At 51.6% G+C, this 14,097-nt stretch overlaps 6 protein-coding genes across 6 annotated transcripts in view; 1 reads left to right on the plus strand and 5 right to left on the minus strand.

The window, feature by feature from the left end:
- BU25DRAFT_436174 (WD40 repeat-like protein) overlaps window positions 1–2,920 on the minus strand; it is a gene marked incomplete at its 5' end in the record, with an annotated part of 4,376 nt that extends 1,456 nt beyond the window's left edge. The window contains 3 exons of the mRNA XM_033700007.1: window positions 79–581; window positions 644–714; window positions 751–2,920. Coding sequence (XP_033567998.1) covers window positions 79–581; window positions 644–714; window positions 751–2,920 — 2,744 coding nt within the window. The remainder of the gene's footprint in view (window positions 1–78; window positions 582–643; window positions 715–750) is intronic.
- Window positions 2,921–3,632: 712 nt separating this feature from the next.
- BU25DRAFT_405666 (uncharacterized protein) lies at window positions 3,633–4,463 on the minus strand. The gene has a single exon (XM_033699842.1). It carries the CDS (start codon window positions 4,148–4,150, stop codon window positions 3,986–3,988), a length of 165 nt encoding a protein of 54 aa, XP_033567999.1. The 5' UTR covers window positions 4,151–4,463; the 3' UTR covers window positions 3,633–3,985.
- Window positions 4,464–5,831: 1,368 nt separating this feature from the next.
- Window positions 5,832–6,436, minus strand: BU25DRAFT_13174 (uncharacterized protein). Its single transcript, XM_033699396.1, has 2 exons — window positions 6,266–6,436; window positions 5,832–6,216 (listed from the first exon to the last, which is right to left on the minus strand). Exons 1-2 carry the CDS (start codon window positions 6,341–6,343, stop codon window positions 5,977–5,979), a joined length of 318 nt encoding a protein of 105 aa, XP_033568000.1. The 5' UTR covers window positions 6,344–6,436; the 3' UTR covers window positions 5,832–5,976.
- Window positions 6,437–7,770: 1,334 nt separating this feature from the next.
- On the minus strand, window positions 7,771–9,644 carry BU25DRAFT_405670 (bacterial luciferase-like protein; the record flags this gene model as incomplete). The annotated part of the gene is made up of 6 exons (XM_033699843.1): window positions 9,434–9,644; window positions 9,189–9,382; window positions 9,128–9,140; window positions 9,018–9,077; window positions 8,674–8,971; window positions 7,771–8,618 (listed from the first exon to the last, which is right to left on the minus strand). Coding segments are annotated over exons 2-6 (1,142 nt in total), but the record flags the coding sequence as incomplete, so codon positions are not given.
- Window positions 9,645–9,884: 240 nt separating this feature from the next.
- BU25DRAFT_436176 (uncharacterized protein) lies at window positions 9,885–11,808 on the plus strand (the record flags this gene model as incomplete). Its single annotated transcript, XM_033700008.1, has 5 exons — window positions 9,885–10,005; window positions 10,451–10,646; window positions 10,729–10,840; window positions 10,900–11,301; window positions 11,395–11,808. 5 exons carry the CDS (start codon window positions 9,885–9,887, stop codon window positions 11,806–11,808), a joined length of 1,245 nt encoding a protein of 414 aa, XP_033568002.1.
- Window positions 11,809–12,040: 232 nt separating this feature from the next.
- BU25DRAFT_416962 (uncharacterized protein) lies at window positions 12,041–13,656 on the minus strand (the record flags this gene model as incomplete). The annotated part of the gene is made up of 5 exons (XM_033699915.1): window positions 12,041–12,651; window positions 12,702–13,184; window positions 13,233–13,261; window positions 13,309–13,537; window positions 13,590–13,656. 5 exons carry the CDS (start codon window positions 13,654–13,656, stop codon window positions 12,041–12,043), a joined length of 1,419 nt encoding a protein of 472 aa, XP_033568003.1.
- Between the last annotated feature and the right edge of the window lie 441 nt (window positions 13,657–14,097).

Below are 14,097 nucleotides of genomic sequence, written 5' to 3' on the forward strand. Positions count from 1 at the left end.
CTCGCATTCCACAGCTTGACAGTCTTGTCCTCTGACGCTGACGCCAGTTTGCTTGAGTCGTGCGAGAAGGCCACAGACCTGACAGAGCTGCTATGACCCGTGAACGTCTGCAGACACGCACCGCTGCTTGCATTCCACAGCCTGACGGTGTTGTCGTATGACGCCGACGCCAGCTTAGTTGAGTCGTGCGAAAAGGCTACAGAGGTGACAGTGCCTCTATGGCCTGTGAACGTCTGCAGACACTCGCCGCTACTCGCATTCCACAGCTTGACAGTCTTGTCCTCTGATGCTGACGCTAGCATAGTTGAGTCATGCGAGAAGGCTACAGAGCTGACACCACTGCTATGGCCCTCGAGCGTCAGCAGGCACGCACTCCAGCCGCTGCTCATCGCCGGCTGGACTGTAACCCCTTCTGGCTCCTCGTGCTGGAACTGCTTTCTGATCGCGCTTTCTGTTGGGCTGAACAACAGTGCAGATGCATACAACTGGAGAGGGTAGCTCTCGATTGGCCCTTTATGGTACATGATGAATCGGCGAGCATCCTGCAAAAGCTTTGTAAGCTCTTCCCCGCCCTGCACTTCCTGACTGTGTTAGCATCTACACCAAGTACAACAGATAGACAAAGCGTCTGTACAAGCCGTACCTGACTCAGGGAGCATAACCTTGTCATTGAAACCACACCCTTTGCTATGCTCTTGCACAGGCTGAGACCTTCTAGCCAGTATAGGTACTTCTTCCTTACAAACTCACCGACAACACTCATGTCTTGCACATCCTTGACCTCGTTCGCCCTGGACTTGGGTTTCGAGTCGCACAGATGATCGATCCAGTAGATGCACGGGTAGCGCGACGCTGCTAGTGGGTCTGGTGTAGGTGGTGCAATGTCGTTGATAGAGATCCCCGGTGCTTCCAGGCCGTACATATCCCGTTGCAATGTCCTTGACAGGATCGCGAGCGACCTGGAAAACAGAACACCATGAGCGGCTTCGATGCCATCTGGAAAGATGTCGCCGGACGCTTTCACAAGGAGAAAGTCTTGTGCGGACTGATGCACGAAGTAGACCGTGTCTGCTCGCAGAGTGAGAAACGATCCACAGAGACCGACAATCTCCCGCGCCTCTGCTTCGTCGGCAACATCTTCGAGCAGCTCACTAAGGCTCACCAGCTCCGCCAGCGTGAGCGGCCGATACACAAGCGCGATGGAGGCCAGCACCCGCCTGCAAAGCTCAGCATCATCTGACGCGCCAATCTGCTGCATCATCCGCTCGTACAAGGCGTCCAGGCCTGGCGGGAAAGAGTTCAGCTTCTTCAGGACATTTCGTTTGGCTGTCTTTTCGAGATCCTGACACACTAACGCTACCCAAAGGAAGGTGTCGTTGGCATTCGACGTCAAATGTTCGAACACCGCGCCCTGAGTTTGCATGTCGTACTTTTTATGTTGTGCTAGCTGAGAGACCTTGTGTTGGATGAAGACGCTGACGGCCGCCGACACGGACTCTGCATTCAGCTCAAGACTCAGCCTTACCTTATGCCCTGCCTGTCCGAGCTGTTCTTCGATGCTTGGCCAGTTGCGGCTAGACACTATCCACTTGACACGAGAAGACGCAGACGACTGCTTTGCGACAAAGTGGAGCAGCTTCGGCAGATCAGTGACGCACTCGTCCAGCGCGTCAACCAGTAAGTAGGTAATGTCCAAACTCGGGTCCTGCAGCACGTCTGCAAAGATCTCTGTCAGGGCAACCCATGCGTTTGCATCCTCGAACATGCTTTTGCCCGCCTGGTCGTACCTCTTGCGAACGTGCGCGATGAGTGCCGGCTGCTCGCTGACAAGCAAGTACAACAGTCCGCGCAGCACAGCTGCGGCGCTGTTGATGCGCGAGTCGGTGGCCTGGCAGAAGAAGTACGACACAGACGCGGTCCCAGCGACCGTCTTCTGCAGCTCGTTGATGATGCCGCAGAGCAGCATCGTCTTGCCCTTGCCAGGGTCGCCTTTGATCCACAGCAGTTGGCTGTGTGGGTTGTTGTGCCATTGCTGGAAGCTGCTATTGTCGAGCACCCAGCGGTACGAGCCCTCCAACAAACCGCCCTTTGTGTCTTCGATGCGCTTCTTATCGTTCCGCGGATCGGTAGGGCGTAAGTCGCGAAGGCACTCCTCTCGTTTCCGGACGCTCTCTTCCTGGCTTCGGATCTTGTCATGAAGCCGTCTGAAGGCTTCCTCTGTGCCTTCACCGTAGACAGGCGCCATGTCGACGTCAAAGATGCCGGACAAACAGTACGCTGCATCTTCCTTGAGCTTCGTGTGCCGATTTTGTCTCCAGCGAAACCGCTCGTCGACGCTGGACTGAGAGAGCGGAGCTCCTTCGAGCACGTCGTAAGGGACGGTTGTGACTTCGTGGATCTGAGACTTTAGGGATGCTCTGTCGCCGAGCCTGTGCCAATCGCGCGAGTAGAACTCGACCACGCCGGGCGCGAGAAGCTCCTGCAGCGTCCAGCCGCGCGTGAACCACTTGCATTGTCGGAACTCTGAGTCCCATGGTGGCGGGCGAGCTTGTCCCTCATCTCCGAGAGGTGAGACAAACACGTCCGGTAGGTAGACGTAGCAACGAGCTGCGTTGCGGTACCAACGAAACATAGACCGGATGGCCAGCGAGTGCTCAGCCTTGTTCGCTTTGTTGATGCAGCACGTGTCTACCCAGAAGTACTGCAAGCCGTCGCGCTGTGCCTGCTCTCCACACAGCTGGATCTTCCTGTAGCCATGCTTGTTTTTCCCTGCGTTCTTTGTAAGATCATCAAAGGTCACCTCTTCATCGTCCGCTCCCCAGGTATGAGACAGAATCGCGTAATAAGGGGTCGCGTCTTCTCTAACCAAGTCGGCAGTGACACTAAGCTCCCCATCTTCGCCGTAGTATAAGAGCCGCATCTTTACGTGTGAACATGTGGTGGGCGCGTGCGATAGCAGCAAGGCCCGAGAGACTTCACGCGGCAGCCTGGTAACGAGAGCGTGCGGCGCCCTATTGCTCTATTGCATCCGAATGTCAGCGAGCGCAGGACGACGCACGAAAGGCTGTATAGTCTCTGGCAAACCTATTAGGCTATAGCGAACCGTAGCGTTGGTACAAGCTGAGTCTGGTGGGTTTAGCCATGTCATTGGCATGAGAGGTTGAGATGGCAGGGCCCGAAGAAAGGCACACGCGGTTGACAGTACGCGCCAGAGTCTAGCCGCCAGGCTGACAGCGGCTAAGGCAGCCCACTCCTCAACGTCCAGGTTTGGTTTAATGGAGCACAAGAGGGCCGACCCGATGCGATCAGTGGAGCAATGGAGACGCGGTCATAGATCAATGAACTATAACTGCAATGTATCTTGCAGCGACGCCTGGCTAGCAACGTCGTCGACAACTACACAAATAAATTTATGGACTGACATCACTCGATGCATCTTAAATGCATTGATGCCGGCAGCCGCTGGAAGTAAGGGAAGACACAGATTCGAAAGAGGCCACGTTCTGAGGTGCTACTAGCATGTGGCGCTCCCACGGAAGCTTCTGGAAGAGCGCCACAATTCGAGCTGATCAGACATAGCGTCAAATATAATACATTCCGCCTTGCTGGTCTCCTTACATCCACATAAGCACGCTAGAGCCAGCTGCCAAAGCACACAGCGCTAAGGGCAGGTGCCCATAAGACGGATACAGCCTCGGTGATTACACTTGCAACATCTGATCGTCTTTGCAATTTGGGACAATGTGCGTCTAGGCTAACCCTATCAGATTAGCATTCCAGAACTGGAAAATGTTTTGATGGCGGCGCTACAGCAGAGTCAGAAGGCAAAGCGGTCTTCGATGCATCGCACAACATGGTTGCCGGCATGCCTTCAACAGTTGTATTTTTTCTGCTGCGATAGAGGATAGGAGAGAGAAGTGGCTGAAGAACGGTATCACATCAAACAAGAATCTGTAGCTGCCGGTGAGAAAGGGTGAGTTGCGGCTTACTTCGACCATTGCTCCATTGTAAATCTGTAAGAATCATGGCTGGACTTGATCAGAGCCCTCTTGATATCCTCAGGGCTAGAAGGCTGAGGCGCTATCTCTTGACGAGCGCGCTTTTTGAATTCCTCGCGATCGATCGCTCTGCCAGCTTTCCTTTTGGTCATATCTGTAAAGGAGAAGATGTGTTCAATCTGTCACTACTGCGTGTTGGCTGTTGTTGAGGCGGAGCGGCGTGGAGCCAGCAGGAAGGAGCCAACAACCACGAACAAGAAGGGAGGCGCCGGCAGGACATAGTAGTCAACAGCATGTCGGAGGTCAGCATGTTGTGAAGCACACAGACTAGACTCTTGTCTTCATTTCAGTGTTTATGCCTCGAAGAGAGAACAAATTGGTATAGATAGAGCTTAGCTCGTTAAGTGGCGTAGTTACCAAAAACAGGAAGGCGTACTACGGCATCCTCAAAACGGTAGTAGCAGCACTAACTGTAAAGAACCTAAGCACCGTTTAAACTCGTCCACTTTGTCTATTACTAGCAGGTTTTAAATAACGGAGACCCTGAAACAGTACCTTGACAGACTGCAGATCAGACGGGAGAACTTGCTGTCTCCTGTCCGGTTGCCAGAAATGTCCTTAATTTTCCTGTATCCGGCAGGTAGAAGCCCAGCCACTGGAAGCAAGAGTCTGCGACCAGCCCATAAGACCCCGGAAACGGGTATTTGATGATGAGCAAGCCGCGTCATGCTGATTTATGCTTTGTATGTGTCAGCCAGGCACCTTCACTGCCTCCCGCCTCTCATAGGCTCTGCGCCTTCCTCTTTCCGGCTAGCGCCCACAGCTCTTTCCAGGTAGATAAACACCATGTAGATAGCTGCTAGTACATCACGATTCTGCTCACTTTCTCCCCATTGACAGTATGCTTCAAGGGGGCGCAGTCGAATCTAATCGCTGCGTTAACCGCTAGCAACAACACCAGTGTCCCGGTGCGGCGCTCCTGAGTCCCGAGTCCCGACACGCCGTGATGATTGATTGCGTGCCTTGAGGCTGATTCGTCATTGATACGACGTATTTCTGGCCTCCACTAGCGCCTGAATTTCAGCCTCGTCAAAGCAAGACTTGGCATGCAGTACAACATGTCAACTTCCCCGGGTACATTGTTCGGGGCTTTCTACTCCGTTTGCATCGTCCTTTTGTAAGCGCAGGACCACATCACAAGACTGCTCTGCAGGCAAGAATAATGCGTTCGACCACTTTCGAGCTCAGATCACACACTTGTACATATACACAATAATACACTCATACATGAGACCCAATACTAGTGCCGCCCCTTGCTTACACCTTTTCTTCAAGATTCTACACTGTCTCCTGATGTCTTTCTTCGGCGCACAACCCTTTGCCCGCTACTTTTCCGGTTCAAACGAGGTAGCGAAGGTTGCAGCGCGTACGTGGCGGACGATCGATTGATGCTACATCCCTTAAGGTGTCTCGACACGGCTTGCTGCGATTCTAGTGTTGACGTGACCAAGATGTTATTTGTACCAGTCATTTGCTTCGAACATACTATATGTGATACCCTGGGCGATTGTGCGTCAGGTCGTCGATCTGAATGCAAAGGATTCTTGGACGTACCACAGTCTGGTCTTTGGAGGGAGTCTAGTGTTCTCATTCTTTACAATATTTGCGGTCGATGGCGTGTGGGCCATCAGGTTGAGGCGAGGGAAAATGCAAGCGCACCAGTCATAGCAAAATGCTGTGTGCTAACTTTTGTGATTTAGGCTTCGTCTCCACTGCAAGGCGAGTACAGCTTGGAGGAGGAACGATTACAAATTCCAGCATGGTGCAAAAGCCCCCTTTATATTTGTCGAGATTGCCACGTTTGGGGCGCTCCTTTCTATTGTTGCCCACCGGAGAAAACCTCCTTCTGACAATAGAGCATAGAATGCGGAATAAGAAACCCCCACAAGGGCCTTAGAAGGCAGTAAGTTGGTTTTGCTTAGCCTCCATCCCATCTCTGCGCTATGTCGACCAATGCTTGGAAGATAGCTCCAGAGCTACTTCTCTTGACTCGAGGTTGATCGGGAACAAGGAGCGAATTGGAAGTTGACTGTTGAAGAGCAAGATCTTCGGCATTGTCCAAATCATGGTGTACAACAAGCATTTTTGTCTTAATGGTTCTGAGGAGGTATTGCAGATATGGTGTGCAAGATGGATGCAAATACAAGCGGTCGATTATCTATAGTAGTGTCAGTACGAAATCTCTATCCTACGAGGATTCAACGTACCTTAGTTACCGACTTTCTCACGTACGCAATCTCAAGCGCTCTTTCCTCAATGATTATGAAGAATGTGTCGCTCGGCATACCTAGGCTGCGGTTTGTCTCCAGACGCTCAGTGATGAAAGACTCGATCAGGGCAAGTCCACCAAGGTACTAAACGACAAAATCGAAATACACGCAGCGGAGCGCCCACACATCGCATGCTGGACTGAAGCTTTCCGTAATCTCATGTTCCGGGGATCGATATGTCAACAACTTTGGTGAGATACCTTACCGGAAGCAATCTCTGCTTAACTGGGCCGTTCCAAAGCCTGTTATTTTGAAAATACCATAATCATCTGGAGATTCTTCACCAGGAAACCACGGTATTTGTTGGCAGTGCTCGCATACCTGGTGGGAGGATGATAACAATGTCCCACGTCCCATTATCATTGTGAGACTTGTACTCCTCCGCCTCAGCGAAGAGCCAGTCCTTGGAGTAGATGTGTTGACGGGCTTGCTTGCCGCTGACTGGATCGGGTGGAAACTGGGAACCGCGTGGCCAATGCGGCCTGAGCAATTGCCGTTGCAAAACAACGTGCGAGAGCAACTGGGATATGTGGGTTGTAGAGGGCAATTGCGGCGGCTGTCTTCTTTGTGGGACATCGCTTCCGAGGACCATCAATAATGTTGCGGTTTTCTACGGCAGCGGATATGTCCAGGTGGCGTGGTGCCTTGGGACAACGGGCTTGCAGAGTAGGTGGTGGCGGTGTTGTTGGAGCTGCCGGGTTGATTGATAGATTGTCATTGTCACCCCCAGATTGTTCAATTTCCTCACCCCCAGGTTCTCTAACTGCTTCTTGATCGGCTGGAGGTGGGTGGTGTGGTGTAGGCAGGGTGAGGAGACTCACGGGTCTAAATGTTGTTGAGACAGGCTTCTTGGCGTCACTGTTGACAGGCGGGATGTGAGGTCACTGTAGGCAGGCACCTCGGGTGACAGAAAAAGCTGCACTCTAAACCAGCCAAAAGTCGAGGAACACCAACAAGGTTGCACTCTTTGCCACGACACCACGCAACAACGACTTGAGATTAATTCTTAGAAAAACACAGAACTATAAAATAAGATATTCCCTACAATCCCGTGTTTTTATATTTTTTATATTGTGTGGTGTTGTGCGATTATCTCGGTTGGCAGAATCACACTCTTCGCGAGTGCGGCTTATTTTGTCACACGAGTAGCAGGCAACCAGACTCAGGATGGATCGGGCCGTCTGGGGCCAAATGGGATGAGATTAGACGAATCTTTAATGGCTGAGCCTCAAGGTTCGTGAGGAATATATTTAGGTAGCTCGTGAGCCTCCGGCCCAGCTCCGGAGCCTGTCCGAGGGCTGGCCGGTACATGTAAGGGGGAAATACCCGTGACAGATATTTTCGAGACAGAGTTGAGCGCACAACCTTATGTTTTATAGCCAGCGCTGTCCACGAGATCCTATCGCATGGTATCATAGAGTCTATCTCTTCAAAGGCAGATTTCATAGTCATTGTGGCGTTGAGTAATTGTACTGTGAAGTATGGGTGCAATACGCGAATCCGCGCATTACGCGCACGGACACGGTAACCTAATCGAGCGATGCTGTCATTTTCTACCGACGCGTCGAGACGCGTCGGTCGTCATCCAATCTTTTGAATCCGACTACAACGTCGTTAGACGCCACCGTTCATTCAGGGATGACGTGGTCTTTAGCATTAACCCCCGCTTTCCAACGGTATGTCGACGCAATGTGCTCGTCAAGCGGACCCTTCTGCCCTGGTTTTCCGTAGAAGTTTTCTCGGTATGTGCCTCCAGGAACAGCATAGTCGTCCCAAAACAACCCTCTCGCCTTCAATTCTGGCAGTAGCAACTCGATTATATCCTTGAAGGACTGCGGGAACAAGGCGTACGCGAAGTTGAAACCATCGACATCAGCCTCATCGACCCACGTCTGGAGTCCGTCTGCGACTTGAGCCGGCGTACCTACAATGATAGGACCATTCCCACCGATGCTTACATGTTCGGCAACCGTATGCTTCGTCCATTTGGATGTACCGGGAGAGAACTTTGCATATGCCTCTACGGTCGATCGCACAGCGTTACTCTCGACCTGACGGAGCTCCTCATCATCGCCGTACTTGCCGAGATCGATGCCTGTCCAACCGCAGAACAGTGCCAGAGCGCCATCAAGCGATGCATACTTGCGATAGTCGGCCAGCTTGGCTTGAGCTTCGTCCTCAGTCCGGCCAATGATCGGGGTAACCAACGCGAGAACTTTGATGTTGTTGCTATTCCTCCCATGTTGCGTTCTCGCCAGCTCTCGAATTTCTGCAATGCTCTTTGCAGGTACTGCATTCCAGCTTTCAGCTCGCTGCGGGTATGATTGAGGGATCTCTGGACTTACCTGAGGGGCTGAAAGCGCTGACGAAAATGGCTTCCGCGCTCTGCGCTGCAAACTGTTTGCCAGCTTTGGAGGTACCGGCTTGGAGCAGGAGCGGAGTGCGCTGTGGGCTTGGCTGGCAAATGTGGGGCCCAGGTACCGTGAAGTACTTGCCTTTGTGGTTGATCTCACGAACTCGGTCTGGAACGGTGTACACCCCCTTTTCACGATTAAGAACGACTGCATCGTCTCTCCAGGACGATTCGAAGAGCTTGTACATCACCTTCACATATTCCTCAGCTTGGGCATATCGTTCGTCATGCTGATGAGGTCAGCCCCATTCCTTCTCACTTGCCGTGGGCACTTACTGCGATCTGCTCTTTGAAGCCCATGTTACGAGCAGCCGAATCAAGGTAACTCGTTACAATCTGCATATACCTTAGTTTCGCACCGGGCAATAGTTACCAGCGCTACGTACGTTCCATCCCAGGCTGGCTTGTTAGCTGTTGTCTTGAGTAAGACAGATGGCCTGAACATACCGTCCTTTAGAGAGGTGATCAACGGTCGATAACCTACGAGCCAGATGATAAGGCTGTTCGTATGTCGTCGATACTGTCACACCGAAACCGATGCTCTTAGTCGCAGCTGCCATGGCGCTCACAACACTAAGCGGCTCGTTGACAGGCCATTGCGCGCCAGAGATTTTTGCAGCATCGAGGTTGCCGTTGTAAACCTTACTTGTTAGATCACAGCCTTAATACATTTCCTTCCTTTCGGAACTCACATCATAGCCACCGAGGACATCCGCGATAAAGATGCCATGGAACTTGGCCTCTTCGAGCAACTTCGCAAGCTCGACCCAGTGCTCAACGTCGCCGAACTCGTGCGAGTGATCTTCCGGATGTCTCCATAGTCCAGGTGACTGGTGGCCACTGCCTATTGGTTCCTCTTCACGTCAGTTCATCGTCCACCAATGCAAATAGAAGGATATGTCCGTCAAGCGGGGAAGTGTCGCGTCTGAAGATTATGACGTTCGAAGGTTGGGCTGGGGCTGACGCGCGGTCACGTGCTTACACATTTCCACGAACGCATTCACTATCCATTTCTTTGGAGGTGCCATGATTCCGTATGTTCCCAAGAAAATGTCGTGCTCTCAACTTCAGTTATCCTGTGCTTACTGAAGCATGCATAGGTAGATATGAATCCGATGTCGCGCTTGATGTTGCTTCGATTCGATGGGGCAAAATGGTGTGATTTGGTCTGTATTCACGCAATCGCTTATCTCCCGACCTCAACGCAAATCAGCATCGACGACTCGACCATGGATTCGTACCGCGTTTCGTCCCTGGCACAAGGGTACTTAAGTTCCTAAATTACCCACATTGTAGTCAGGCTCTAGCGGCCTGTCACGGGCCTTCTCCACCTTAACGATGACCACGCCATTGGACTCCACAATGCCGACAGAACAGTCCCCGCGAAGAAGCCGTAAACACCGAGGCGGGCGAGGGAGATGTGCATGCAGCTGCACACTAGCTCCTTCGCTGACTACTCTGCGAAATGACGAAGTCGGCTATCCGGGGTTGCGCTTGAAGTACGTCGGACAAGGCCGCTGAGCTGCAGTCACATCCTTGGCCATCCAATCTAAACTTCAACTTTTTCCAGCTCTATTGTAGCCATCTTGATTGTCTGAAACCGAGGCTCTTTCTATCTTTTCACACTCAGGTCATTATGGCTCCGTGGCGATGGCGACTCAAGAGCATTTCGAAGGCTCCCGCAGAACTCAAAACGTAAACCATTGCAGATGACGTGCGGGATCAATTCCAGTGCAATAGGATTGACACACCGCGACCTGAGCAGCAATCTGCATTGTTACTACACGCGATCCGCCAACCATATGAAGTGACGATTGATCACGCTGTCCCAGAGATACAGCAGGACTCCGAGTTGCTGGTCAAGGTTACCGCTGTAGGCCTGAACCCAATGGACTGGACAGCACCGTAAGTACACAACACCCCTTTCACGGATCAAAGTCTCGATGCTGCCCCAGGCACGTAATATTTCGAACTAACAGCCGGCCAGTGACTACAACTTTGGCATCCCAGTCATACCTTATGTCTCCGGTCGTGAACTTTCAGGCGTAGTCGTGAAAGCACCGAAGGCCCAAAATTCTCGCGTCCGCGAAGGCGATGTTGTGACTATCCCTTCCACGGATTACCGCGACCTGCGAAAGGCTGCGTTCCAAAAATACAGCGTCGTGTCATCTTCAACACTATACGTCTGCCTCACAACGTGTCGGCGGAGTCTGGGAGCATTCTAGGCGTAGCCTTCGTATCAGCAGTATTGGCTCTAGGCATAGGTATGGGAGTCAGTTTTGAAAGTATCGAAAATGGTCCAGATCTACTCAAGATCGTGCGCAGCATCGAATCAGAGAGATTACCGGCGGACATAAGAAGGGAGTGCATCGAAGGTATAAGCGAGGATGATCGAGCTCAAGCTGGAGACTACCTTGTTATCTGGGGCGGCAGCTCCACCAGCGCTCATCTTACGAAACACATCGCAAGGCTGGCTGGATTAAAGATCGTTTCTGTCGTTGACAGCGCGAAGCACGGGGTACTTCTGTCTACGAACGCGACTACACGTCCAGATCTTCTTGTGGACTCGCATGACCCCGAGACAGCGTTCGATATCATCAAGCGGGCGACGAAGGATAGCGCAAGATTCGGCTTTGACACGCAAGGCAAATAGTCTGCCGCCCACGTTTTGCGATCGCTGGTATCTTCGACCTCACCTATCTCTTCACTGTCAAAAGACGCGCAGAACTACGAACGGAAAGACTCGAAACTTCTAACTCCTCCATCGACACCATTGGAGCTATCGGAAGATGGTCCTCGGTCACATCTTGTCGGACTGACCAGACTACCAAAGCCCGGCATACCCGAAGATGTGACACTTCACAATGTGCCGATCAAACTCTTCCACGAGATTCCTGAGGTGGGTAAAGCGCTGAGTGCTTGGTGTGAGAGACTGCTTGTTAAGGGATTATTGGTGCCACCAGATGTCGTTGGAACCGTGAAAGGTTTCGGTGCTATCAATGAGGATCTGGATAGAATGAGGAGAAGAGAGATCAGTGGAGGCCGTCTTGTAGCTGTTCTGCCTTAATTTGGCGATGCGATCCTATGCATATTCTGCACTGTTACATTGTGAATAATAAACCATCAACATACAACAAGCTTTCTGGAAAATCGAAAGATTTACTACCCTAATCTTGCAACCCATTGTGAATGATGTCATCTGCTTCGCTGCTGCGTAAAGCGTTTTTTGCGTACAGTTCTCTCTCCATGTCCTAAACTATTCCGTTGCCCTGCACGCCCCTGTCAATACTAGATACCAATTAGTCCAAGTCTGTTTTTCCCTGTTGCGGATGCACAACAGTCGAGCTCGTCGGTATGCTACTCTTAGCATCAATTTCATCCTCGAACGTCTTCTTCTCATCACCAAATTCCCTTAGTACTAGCCAGGCTGGCCAAATAGCAACAGCCCAAAGCGCAAAGTTCCAGTAGACGGCTCCAACTTCAGCGAACACGGTCACTGAAGTGACACCATAGCTAACTGCTTGCCATGCAGACTCGGTGCCTCTTAGCAGTGCAGCATATCGAATGACCTCGGGCTCACTTTCCGCAAGTTGGCCGATGAAGAAGTATAAGAAAAGATAGTTCAACTGGAAGCCGACTGTTAAAAAGACGAAGACGGCGAAGCCGCGACCGAAACCTGCCGAGGACCAGTCATATGTAGGCTGAGTCGAGCGGAACTCGGTGACGAGGATCGTGGCCCATAACCACCAGGCACCCTGGAGGACAGCGATAAACCAGAATGTGCTGCGAGCGCGAATGCGCAGTGGGATAGAGGTTCTGTCTAGGTAGCTACCCAGAAGATTACCGCATATCACGGCCACAAGACCGGACAAGAAGGAGCCCAGGGCGCGCGCACGGACAGAGAACCACACTGAGGACGTATTAGATGTGCTGAAGACTTTCACGAAGAGTTTCACTTACAAGCCAAGTAAGTGAAGTAAACAGCTTCTGAAAAGACGGCTTGTCCAATCCACAGAACTGTGAGTAAAAACCTCTTCGTGAAGAAAAGCTTTGTCGTAGCCTTGATCTCGAACCACGGGTTGTCCAAGATGGTCAAGTCGACCTTCTTGCCATCTTTCCTTTGGACTTTGCTGGGCTTGTTCAAGAACAAACCAACGAACGGCCCAATACACTGCAGCGCGATGAAGACCAGGTAGACTGTGTACGACACGCTGCCCGCTTGATCGCGATCTGCATTGAGTCCAAGATTGATGGCACCACCGAGGATTTGGCCAGCAAGACGAAAGGTCAGCCAATAACCGAGTGCTTTACCTTTGTTCCAGGGCTCAGGGTACGCAATGGCGATGGCAGCCTCAGCCATCCAGAAAACGCCTGCAGAGATACCACACAGCGAGCTTCCAAGGTAGATGAACCACTCTGTTCCGAAGCGGTTGTTCGTGTACACTGTACTCCATTAGCATGTGATAAGTGGTTCGGGGCTCTGGAGCTTACAAGCTGCTGCGTAGGGAGCATAGCCGATACTATTGAAAGCTTAGTGGAGACCAGGACATGTTTCGACCTAACTTACGTTCCAAAGATGAGTGCTCCTTTGATACCGATGTAGTGCACGATCGCACTGCTGAAGTAGCAACTAACCACCATCAAGCAGAAAGTGAGGGCGTTGCCGGCATTGACTAGATGGGGCGACTGAGCTCCTCCAGCTCCGAGGGAGTTCATCGCTCCCCATATTCCAGGAGCCGAGAAGTTGCAAAGCCCGAGGACAGTCATGTTGAAGAACGTACTTCGGTACCATTTTGCTGAAAGTGTCAGTTTTACAATGTTAACAAAGCAGGTCTGGCGGGTACGTACTTGGATAATCGCGCCTCTCCACTTCAACGTCACTGCCAGATTCCAGAGATGAATCTTGTGTAGCCATGTTGACTGTTTCTTCTCGTGCGTGTGAAGATCAGGATACTATGCGGAAGGATTCACTTTCATATAGTCTGCAAGTCTTGTAATACACTTCTGGGCCCGGAGGCATTCACAAAGGGTTAACAAGTACCGAAGTCACCGTAAACCAGAAGCTTGTAAGCATGCACCCGTGTGTCAATCTCCACGCGGGAAACATGCGATTCCGTGTACCATGGCTCCGGTATTCGGACAGGATGTTTCCAGACTCTTTCGCAAGCCCAAACGTAACCCAACTGCAGTTAGATATCCATGCGGGTCTTCTGCGGTAAGTTGTTGAGGTTGGTGTTTTGATGGGGTAGCACGCCATTCCCCCTGTACTTTGCGAATTACCACAAGCAGATAAGAACATCAAGCAACTGATTCAAGCGAGAGTACGCTGACGTTTTCGGCAGAATATATGTCGTAA

The sequence above is a fragment of the Macroventuria anomochaeta genome (assembly GCF_010093625.1).
Source record: "Macroventuria anomochaeta strain CBS 525.71 unplaced genomic scaffold BU25scaffold_1, whole genome shotgun sequence".
Taxonomy (NCBI): Eukaryota; Fungi; Ascomycota; class Dothideomycetes; order Pleosporales; family Didymellaceae; genus Macroventuria; species Macroventuria anomochaeta.